At 39.3% G+C, this 11,367-nt stretch overlaps 1 protein-coding gene across 6 annotated transcripts in view; it reads right to left on the reverse strand.

Annotated features, from left to right (window-relative positions):
* Nucleotides 1–10,841, reverse strand: part of POU2F1 (POU class 2 homeobox 1) — a 68,770-nt gene extending 57,929 nt beyond the window's left edge. For 3 of the 6 annotated variants that reach the window (XR_001861149.1, XR_001861148.1, XM_017731456.1), the window contains exons 1-2: nt 10,649–10,841; nt 5,833–5,898 (exon numbers count right to left, since the gene is read on the reverse strand). Coding sequence is in view for 4 of the 6 variants with exons in the window: in XM_017731456.1 (XP_017586945.1) it covers nt 5,833–5,898; nt 10,649–10,676 (94 nt within the window). In the remaining 2 variants the exon portion in view is untranslated. The remainder of the gene's footprint in view (nt 1–5,832; nt 5,899–10,648) is intronic. The other 3 variants (XM_008631525.2, XM_008631524.2, XM_017731457.1) reach the window with 2 other exon arrangements.
* Nucleotides 10,842–11,367: the final 526 nt, after the last annotated feature.

Below are 11,367 nucleotides of genomic sequence, written 5' to 3' on the forward strand. Positions count from 1 at the left end.
AAGCCCCTAAACTATCCCAAAATAATCTGGGTGTGAGAAGAAAAAGGAAAAGAAAAAAATAAGTGTTTTTTTGTTTTGTTACTACCCACAGTGGTTAACGACAGGAAGGGAGACTCTGAGTGTGTTGGGCTGCAGGGAAATTTCGGGAACAGATGATGCAATCTTTCAAATTGCGTGACTGAAATGAAGCAAAACCAGCTTTAGACTTGCGTGTTTACTCGTCATGACAATCAGATTTTGTTCAGGGCCTATGGGCAGGTGTGCATAGTAACTCCTACTTCAAAATTCCTTCAATTATCTACATTCTTTGCCATAAAAACCTAGGTTATCTACTGAGCAAAAGAGTCACAGTTGTTAAACAACAACAGGTGGCTGCTATTCCTTGGAAACATCTGCAAAAGCAAGCAGGCATAAAGTGTGATTATTAAAACAGACTGTCCAATATCTTACACTGCTCTTTTTGACCTACGGACAGCTTACACAGGTAACATTTCCTAGGATTGAGCCACTGTTCAATTAAATACAGATACAATATCAAGTTTCCTACCAACCGTGCAAGGTGGCCCTTTGATGCATCTTTGACGGAGGTTCTGTGGGGGAAGACTTGGTCAACTCCAAAGTTTTCAATTCTATGCTTTGAGTCAAGTTTTACAAACTTGAAAGACATACATGCAGCCAAAGATCCACAGACGTGTTAAAAATATTCCAGTTTTAAACTACATCAAATTATTTTGCTTAATGAGTCTAAAATTCCATATTAAAGTGAATGTAAGGACTCTGACTGGTCTGAATTGATCTTGAAGGAATCCAACTTGGTTGCCTTTCTCCAAAGAATGGTATATAATAAGGTCTGCTGGAAAGAAGCAGAAGAATCTCATCTATCTTCATTCTTTCCAGTAAACTTCAGAATTCTCTCCATGTAGAAATCCAAAGGGAATGGAAAAGTGGTTGGGTAAATATATAAAAGTAATTCCTGACAAATAGCTACCATAATTCAAAGGAAACAATCTACCACCTCCTCATCTAAGCAAAGGTTTTGGATTAGTTTTCAATGGTCAGGGAGTGAAAAAAATACAGATAAGAAAACCTACTGTAAGGCAATACTCCTCATTCCAACAGGAAACTTGTGGGGGTTAAAACAAATTACCTGTTTCTGAGAGGACCAGCTGGAGGTCTCACCTTAGGTAAACAGGTGAAGCTGTTCTAGTTAACTATCTTCCAAAAAGAACCTCAAAAAATGATACCATATTAAAAGAGCACTACTGTGCATGTGCGCAGAAGAAATGCTCCAGCTGGCAGTTCTGCTGACCCTTAATACGGAAATCTGAAACAAGCCTCCTAGTTTTGAACAAAGCAAGTTCCAAGACTGAACTTAAAACCTCCCCAACAAACAACTGAGATAGGCACTGAAAAAAACCAACATTTTCTTTAAATTCTCGAAAGACACCAGCTCCCTCTCCCCAGGCCTCCCAAAACCAAATTCAGGGCGAAAAAATCCACATCACACTTGTTCACTCTCTGTTCTACTACTTGCATCTTAAACTTTCTTTGGTGTTTGGAAGGACAATGCCCCTTCCCCTCTGGATGCAGCCTTCATTTTGGAAGGAATGCTACCCTGGTTGCTTGCATTTATCACAGGATGCCTATGTCTTCTGAAGAACAGCAAGGAAAATTGAGTCCAGCATATGAGAGGCCTTGCTTTTCGGGTTTTCAGAAGGATGTGATACCACTCCCACTGAATCAAAGAAATCTGATATGGAGCTGGAAAATGGAGCTGTCAGAAGCAGAATGTCAGCACGTTGTGAGGACATGAAAGGACTAGAATGCCACTTTTGCTCAAGGTAAGACTTAAATACAAAACCCTGTGATGATTAACAGCCATGGCAGATGCAATCACAAGTACTGTCAATTTAACAATCCCAAGTATTCATGTATTTTCCATCTTCATCCCAACTTCCACAACTGCCAGAGCTCACCAACACCAGAAACAGCCCAAAAAGAGTGGGAACTCTCCATCTCCCATCTCTCCCTGTCTTCTTGGTTTCCAACTCCATTGATCCTGTCCTGCCCCTTCTGGTAGTTCACAAGTAGTTTGTTTTGTTTTGGTGCTCTGCCCCCAGCAAGCTGTCGGATGAAACTTCATCCTTACAGTCGAGGTCCAGTGTAACCCAAGCATGTTTAAATTCTGGCACCAATTCAGCCATGTGCTGAGCTACTTCATGGGAGTTAGTCTGGATGAAGACCAATAGAGTGCTACTCCAAGGAAAGGAACAGAACACTACGTACTGAACATGGATTATTTTATGCCATCTTGGAATTGTACCTGCAGAGGGTAAACACATGACAAAGCGGAACAGGCAAGGTAAAATTGCACCTGCAGTCAGGAGAACAACTTACTCCCAAAATTCAATCATAATCATCAGACTTCTGCCTGAGTTTGCAAAAAGCATTAGAAAGGAAGAGGAGTGAGGTCTGGGGAGATGTGCAGTAAGGTGCAAGAAAGAACTCAGAAAGGGAAGGCAGCCAAGGAGAAGGAAAATTTCAAAACTAGCTGGATTGGGTACCTGCACTGTGATCTCGGAGACATCTCTCAGCATCACCAATGTATTTTCCCAGATAATACTCAGAAATTGTTGTTTCCCTGTCCACATTTCCTAATAACAAGTTTAGCACTGATATTTGCCCAGTTTTAGCAGTTGAAGAATATTTCATGGTCTCTCCTATAGACTTCTTTCTTACAGAAACCAGAAAATCAATCTTTGGAAATGAAGCAATGCAAACAAGAATCTTTAGAATCCTTCCAAATACTACATTTACAAAAACTATTATTTTGGTGCTATGTCAACGCATGTCATAGTAGCACAGTTTCCATAGTCTTTATAACCTTGGCTTTCAGAGTTCTGCATTCACACAGCTCTCACAAGAGAAGATGCATTAAACAAACAAAAAGGTTGAGATGTTTTAGAAAATTTTATGCTGCCTATAAAAAGGAGATCAAAAGGGCTATCCATTTCCTGTAAGACATTCTTCTTACTTCTCCTTTCTCCAGCAGATACTACGTTGACTGTCTACCCACAACTGAAGGCTGGAAAAGATTTCTCTAACTCTGCAATACTGACGACCAGTTGGTCAATCCATGTTCTTATGAAAACAGCCATCCAACAGTTCCTGTACTTGTATGTTTTGGTTGTTGTTTTTAACTGGTCTGAAATATGGGTTGGTTTTTCAGATGCTTAAAAGGCAAGTCCAGTTACCACAAAAAATTTAAAGTCGTAACATATTTCAGGCATTGTATTGTGACCAATATATTTATACTTTATATATATTGTTTATATTATTTATACATTGTATATATTATTTATACTTTATATATATTGTGACCAATATATTTATACTTTATGATGTTCCCTAAATAGTCAGAGCTCAAAATACAAAACCCTAGTTTGTTAACTTCCATGAAACTTAGCTGAGAGCTCAGAGAATTACTGATGTTGTCATCTTTAACCAGTGGTAACTATTGTTTTCTTCTGAGGACAGCAGGTCAGCCAAATGTAAATTCAAGATGCACAGTAATTTCTCTTAACATTTTCAAGTCGCATTACCTCACTACAGTTTAAACCAGGAATGACCCAAACAAACATCCACTGAGGTTTAAAAGATAGACTATTAGTGTATACACAGCAGACTCAAGTGATTTACAAATGTCACTGGAAAGTAGACAGTTAGAGAAAGTTACAAAAATAAGAACTCTTGAGTGTTTATAAAAATGATCATCACGCATTATCGGGGGAGCACAGGCACTGACAGAAAATCAATGGCACTTCCAGTTCCTCAGCATCTGAGCTGAACGCTGACTTCTTTTCACCCAAGTATGCACTGAGCCCAGAACCTTAATCTAAGTACCCCAATCAGAAGCCTAAAACTACATTCTGTGAGTATTCCTTTCAGAGACTAACATCTGCCAGGTTGACTAATACAACTGATGCTTGAGCTCCCAAAGAACATCACAAATGCCATCAATCACTACCTCCAGTGGTTTAGGAGCACTACATTTAAAAACAAAGCAATGACTTTGAACAGAGAGTCCTCAAAAATTCTAGATTACTTTAGTTCATATAATTTAAAAATCAGGATACAAAACTAGAAGGAAAGACTGGAAACATTTAAACTAAAGAAGCAATATTCCAGAAGTTCCAAACACCAGTCAGAATCAAACTTTTGTAATAACTAACTTTAATATTAGAGTATAAAAATACAGTCATTGTAGCCCCTTTTAACGTGAAAGGACCTACATGCAGCTTTACAATCCATCCATTTTATGCCATGACCCCCACCTTCACAATGATGAAATATTTAAGAGAGCCAAGTTCTGCTGAGGCAGATGCAATGCTCCTGTGATAACTGACTGGCTACCTTTGAATAAAGCAAATCCTCCTCCTTACCAGCTCAGTTAAGGTGGAACTGCCAAAGTTGCACTGAGAGAACTGTGTTGGGAATGCACTCTGGAGAAAGCACATGCACGTAACTGGGGAGGAAATCCGAATTTTCTCAGAAGTTTACACACATCCTCTAGCTACAAGGAGTCCACAGGGGATATTTAAAACTGTTGTTCCCTTGATGATGTTTATGATCATGAAATATTTACAACCTGTATGTCTTTGAAATAATATTTTATATAATCTTAAACCATTAAATACATAATAAAACACTTTCGTGCAAAAAAAAGAATTGATACCTTTCCTATTAAAAATACAATGACAATTATAAAACCTAAGATGCCAGGAACAAAACACACATTAATAAGCAGGCAGAATTCTTTTTCACTGACCCCATGCATTGGCAGAAAAAAATCCAGCCCCTTGGATTAAAGAAAATTAAATTGTGTTAATTTGATCACAACTCCAGAGTTTAAAATAAAACTCTTATTATTGAACCATGAAGAAGAAAACTAGTTTTCCTCATACAAGGTAACTACACTTCTCTCAAAGCAACAAGTTCCTCCTCATCAGAATTTTCTCTTCCCAAACACTATTCTGAGCTGAGAGAAGATCCTGAGGTAGGTTAAACTACTTACTTCCCATTCAGAACTGCCATTTCTCTTGCTTTCAGAATGAACATTATACCACCTCTAGAAAGGAATTAAAGCATGAGATAGCATGATTAACTTATAGTGGCACACCAAGCTTCTTCAATGGCTTAGGATTTAGTCACATCTTAAGGACATGCCAAAAGGCACACTGCCCCTGACACAAAATCTGTTCTTCCCCACCAGATTTCAAGGTTCTGTTCTAAGGCACAAAGAAATTACAGAAAAGCTGGCTAACATTTTTTGAAATTTTGGGATATTATGCTTTCTCCATTTAACTTGTTCTTGAGAACTGTTGTGACAGCTTGAATGAAATCTAAAATGGAAACAAGATCAGGCAGTGGCCCACATCTGCCAGGGAAAATTTCAACCCAAAAATAAACGATGAAGTTAGAAGTGCCGAAGGTATGCTCTGCCAGGAAAAAATGAGACTATTTATGGAGAGCTAGTGCCACCAGAGCTTCAGTAGTATCAGAAACTAAATTACAGATAGAAAAAGTGGGAAAGGGAAATTTTATATAAAAAGTGTGGGTGGTGCTTCAGTAAAGTAGGTGTGAATAATGCCCTGCATACAGCAGGGTTAATGACAAAAGTATTTCCAAATCTCTAAAAACAGTGGGTGTAGGTTTTTGTTTGGTTGGTTTTGTGGGTTTTTTAAATCCCACTAAATGAGTAAAGATATTTTGCTTTTAATATCCATTCAACTGCACCAGAAAATATCTGTGCACCAATTGATCATTTCTTACCTGTGTTCCCGTCCCCACTCTCCATCGATGGTTTACTGGTTTCTGACGGATTGTTCATTCTTGAGTCTGCAAGAAAACAGAAAGAAAGATAAAACAATACAGCAAAAAATCCCCAAATCTATTCACAGCTTTTTGTTCAAGGGAAGTACAGAACATCAGAAATTTGCTACGTACTTTACCCTAAATCAGATCATAACACAAAAAAAAAAAGAACAACCAAAACCACAACACAATACTGAATCTTCCAGATAAATATTATTTCAAAATTTTCTATGACATTATTCCCATATGTGAAAACGTGGTATTAAGGGAATAAAAGACAGCATGCTGGAGGGCAGTGATAGGTAGGAACTTAATTTTCAATACAATGAAAGTCACAGAAAAAAAAAAAAAAAGGAGGGGGAAGGAAGGAACAATGACTACATCAAGATTCAAAAACATTAACTCTGACCATCATGGCCTACATTATTCTTGTGTTTGTTCCCCCTGCCCCACCCCAACAAAAGAAAGGAAATTCAGCCATTATAATTAAATGGATGCCATTTTTCTAATACTGCATTTCTATTTTACTGGAATGTCACTGACATTAGGTCATTTTATATTTCCTATATATTCATGCAAAACCATACAAATATAAAATAATTCCTCTTCTTTCTTCCTCTGGATGAATATATTGAAAAGTCTGTTCCTGGTTTCAAAGCCTGTCAGCTGAATACAGTGCAATGCAGAGGGCCTCTCCAGATGGCAGACAGAATATAGTTTCCTTATATAGGAATCTATACAGATGTTCTGTGTACAGCATCAGCTTTCCAGCTTATTACCTCCTCATGCCTTGCCACTGACCCCAGTGTGCCACATTATCACAAACCAAAATTACAAAAAGAATCTCAAGACAGAACAGCTCATAAACTGAAGTGTAAGCAAATCCTTAAGCACACTCTTCCATTCCCATAATGAGCTGAAAGCAAGTTCAATGAGCTTAAAATGAACCCTTTACTCCAGGATATTCTCTTGCTAGGTGCTTGAAAGGTTACCTCTGCCATGCACTTTCATCAAAGCAGCGGTTTCCAAAATACCAACAGGCTGAAGAAGAATACAGGAAAGCAGCATTAACTGTGCTGCATCTTTAGCACAGACAGTTCCAAGAATGCCCAGACACCTCAGTGCTTGGCAGTCCATGAAAGCTGGAAATGAGAAGATGGACTATTGCCATGTACCATCACCTGCTACTACCAGTTCCCAGGAAGGACAGAGACCTGTTGGAGTGAATCAAGAGGCCATCAAGATGATCAGAGGGCTGGAGCACCCCTGCCATGGGGAAAGGCTGAGAGAGTTGGGGTTGTAGAGCCTGGAGAAGGCTCCATGAAGACTTTGCAGCAGCCCCCCAGTACCTAAAGAAGCCTACAAGAGAGTCGAAGAGGGAATTTTTAGAAGGGCATGTAGTGATAGGACAGGGGAGCATGGCTTTAAACTGAAAGAGGGCAAGTTTGGACTGGATATTAGAAAGAAATTCTTTACTGTGAGGGCGGTGAGACACTGGCACAGGTTACCCAGAGATGTGGTGAATGCCCCATCCTGGAAGTTTTCAAGGCCAGTTTGGATGGGGTTCTGAGCAACCTGATCTAGTGCAAGGTGTCCCTGCCCATGGCAGGGGGGTTGGAGGGTTGAAACTGGATCATCTTTATGATCCCTTCCAAACCAAACCATTCTGTGATTCTGTGATCAATATTTTTAAAACTAATATAATTTTCCACATAAACAACTGTGACAGTTGAACCTAATAGAGCCTTGAAAATCCAGAGGACTGTAACAACCACAAAACTTCCCCTGACAAGTTAACACAACCTCTCCAGAGCCTCAACTCTTCTCAGAAAGTTCCTATGCCTATTCTTAAATCTTTCAAATGTTCAGCCACGTGTAAAAGAGATCTGGACTATCAATGTTACCCTTGGTATAAAGGCAGACGTGTTAAACTGCTTTTTAAAAGGGAGAGTGAATGAGGAGAAACTTTGCAGCTGAGCACTGCTGGCCCACACTTCAGCAAAAGGCTGCAAGTTTTGCCCTGTTTTTCACAACCTCTGCTTAGCACATTCAAGCTACAAATCTTGAAAAACAGGGCTCTGCTAAGGTTGCAGGTATAGAACCTATTGCATCCAGGCTCCTTGTTTTATCATTTCACACATTTGGATAGCATGATTCACACTCTGGAAACAGAACATGGGTTCCACTGACTATACAGAAATGTCTGCTCTTGACTTGGTCCTCTGCTGAGAAATCTGTGTTTCTATCTGGACACTGCATAGACCTTAAATTGAGTTTATTGTTGTGGCAACAGCACATTTATTTTGAGTGATTATAGGCAACATGCATTTGATCAACAGCATTAGTTCACTCCTTTACACACAGATAGCTACTGAAATCTAACTTTAGAGAGCACCGAATGGGAGTCTTTGCTTTGGACACAAACATAAAGAGTCCTCATCCAACAGGAAAATGAGCCAAGAGTGCTTACAAGTCAAATACATTTGGTTGTGGAAACCAGGCTAACTCATGAGGCTATTGGACACAGGATGTAATTTTTAAGCTCAGAGCAGAATAGCTTGAACTCAAGACACATGAGAAGGCTGCTCTCAGAAACATGGAATCCAGTCGCTGAACTACTTCAGAAAAATTCTTGCTAGAAAAACAACAGAGGGTTGCTAGTTTGTTGCAGAGATTGAAGTCTTAGAGGCAAGGTTCAGGATAGTAATGACAGAATAAGCAAAGCAAACCAAACCTAGAGAGGGGGATACAGCTGTCCTGTGCACAGAACTCAAGCAAGATAGTGACTGTTCCATCCTATGAGGAGGCTCACACAAGAAGCCTTCCTGCATGATGAGCAAGTTTGCTCAGTCACACAAAGTTGTAATTGTACAGACCTCTTTCCATAAAGCAAGCCAGGACACGTTTTTCTGTCAGGCTATGCTGCAAAATAAATCCTTCCAGAAAAGGTTTTCTAGTACTCGACATACACAAAATTTACTTAACTACCAAAAGCTTGTCTAAATGAAGAACATTTTATTGTAAAGATCCATCCTTAACAAAGACCTCAAACATTGCTTTTACAAAAAAGCAGCAAGTTGGAAGAAGAAACATCTTTCTGGTAGCGCTCAGGTTCAAGCGAAGGATAGCATCCATTATTTCACCAGCTGACTATTTCTTGTTCCATCTCTGGGCCTTCTGCATGTAAAGCATCAAGAACAATGCCGCTATTTCCATTGCAAATGGTATGACATACATCTGAAGCACAAAACTGCTACCAGCAAAACAGGCTCATATCCGCGGGATACTCAACCTACCGATTCATTCATTCTATGTCGAATAAAAAGGCTACTTGGTTTATACATGCTCATACAATTTCTGCTTTAAACTTAAAAGAATAAACAAATGAAGTGGGCTAGAAAAACCCAAACCTTAATGCCTTCACCTTTTCTTCTTCCTTTAGATCTTACTTGGGTTTTAAATAAAGGCCCTGGGCTACAGCTTCTGCCAACATTATCTAAAACCAAACTCCCCAGAAGGAAGGATCGAAAGCAGCAGGTGCATGACTGAAATCAAACTCTTAGGAGTGAATACATTCCACACTGCTACTCTGCTAGCAGGGCTGAGGTGTCGCCAGGCAGTGCTGTGCCAGCCTTTCCCACACCCTCAGGAACATTGCCAAAGGCGTTCAGGAGAAAGAAGCAGTGGACACCTGACCAACCTGAAGCATTATAAGAACTGTACACAGCTGGTAAAGCAAAGAAAATCTTAACATGGTATATACCATTAACTGTTTCCTTTCACCCTTTAAAGTGGAACTGCCTAATACTCCATTTGCAACAGCAAAAATAATTCATTTATGTGCATGGAAAAAACAACGTTTAATGTGAGGGAAAACATGCCAAGAATTATTTAGAAATTAATTTTCAAAAACAACATCATATTCAGAAACAGATATACTCAAACATCTGCTTTAAAATTTACCATCCAAAAATACATTCTTTTACTTAGAGATTTAAGTTCTTACATGAACTTATATGATGGAATGAAAAGTATAATAAATACAAATATATATATATATATATACACACACACAAATACATTGAGCTTCAGGGGAAAAGCCTTGAAAATAAATAAAAACTATTGTAAAATTGATATGATCCATTACTATAAATAACTTTAAAAGACACGAAGAAGAAATTATGGCATGTCTGTTCTGCAGTCCTGATGGAATCTCAGCGCAGGAAATATATTATCCCAGTAACCTTAAGCACAGCTTGCAACGGTATCAATGGCAACCGCTGTGCACTCCCCCTTATTTTCTATTACACATGAAGAACCTTGCTATATTAAAAATACACAGACATAACATACATTCTGTTGTGGAATGGCTCAGTACAGTTACTAAATTCTTTCAACACTTAGGCTCCCTCTCATTCATTTTAATGCTTTAAAATTCATAACACACAGATATGCAAGTCAAGTCCAGTGTTTGTTAGAAGCCAAATGCTTCTCAGACTGAAATCCTAAAAGCAAAAGGTCTGTATTAGCATCACCCAAGTCTGTGCAGAGGAAACGAATTCTCCTGAAGCGAGGGAAAAGAGGAAAACAAACAGACCAAAGCATGTATTTCCCTGGTACAGATCTAGCTATCCATCTATCAGGCAGCTACTTGCTGCCGATTCACTGGTGAGCTTCAGTCCCACAAATACCTTCTGCATATGTGATTAAGCCACTATGCATAGTCAATCTCACAGCCTCGGTGTCGGTAAGAAAGAGCTGAGCTGGTACCCACCTAGAACGTAGTCGCTGCAGTCCAGCATTGCTGTGGTATCCTCTACAGGTTCAGATAGTCCAAGGAACGGGAGAATGGCAATTTCTATCAAATCTACACTACTGCTCTGACCGAACACGAAAGGGAGTGGGGAGGTGGGGGGAGAAATACAACTTCAGTTACACCATAGCAATCTTCAACTGAACAGGGAAACTTCAGTTGCTGTGTGGAGTTTTAGTCTCTCCTACTAGCTGTGTCTGACATTGTCAAGGCGACTGAAGCGTGAAAAGTTCCCCTTTTTGTAATAAAATAGAAACAAAGATTGCAGCTGGCAGTTTCCATAATGAAGCTTAATCAGTATGCGCCTGATTAGGGCCTTATGCAAATCTCCTCTCGTTAGCACAGCAGCCAGCACTTTGAAGTCCATGAACAATTCATTTGCAGAGTACACTGAAAGCGCTCCCTGCATAATTTAAATCATGGTATAAATATTTATCAGCTCATTTGCATATTAATTGGCAGTGCATGAAGGGAAAAATTATCTCCCGAGTGCCAGCATAATAATTAGGGAACAAAATGAATTTTCTTCCAATAGCTTGGCTTCTCAGCCCTAACTCAAGCACAGTACCACAGGGGAGCAGGGAGGGGAAGAGACAGAGTTCTGTTCAAATGCCACTGAAATGACACGTACAAATTAGAAACAACTCTACAGACTTAAGCACCTTTAATCTTATTCCTGC

The sequence above is a fragment of the Corvus brachyrhynchos genome, unplaced genomic scaffold (assembly GCF_000691975.1).
Source record: "Corvus brachyrhynchos isolate BGI_N302 unplaced genomic scaffold, ASM69197v1 scaffold152, whole genome shotgun sequence".
Taxonomy (NCBI): domain Eukaryota; kingdom Metazoa; phylum Chordata; class Aves; order Passeriformes; family Corvidae; genus Corvus; species Corvus brachyrhynchos.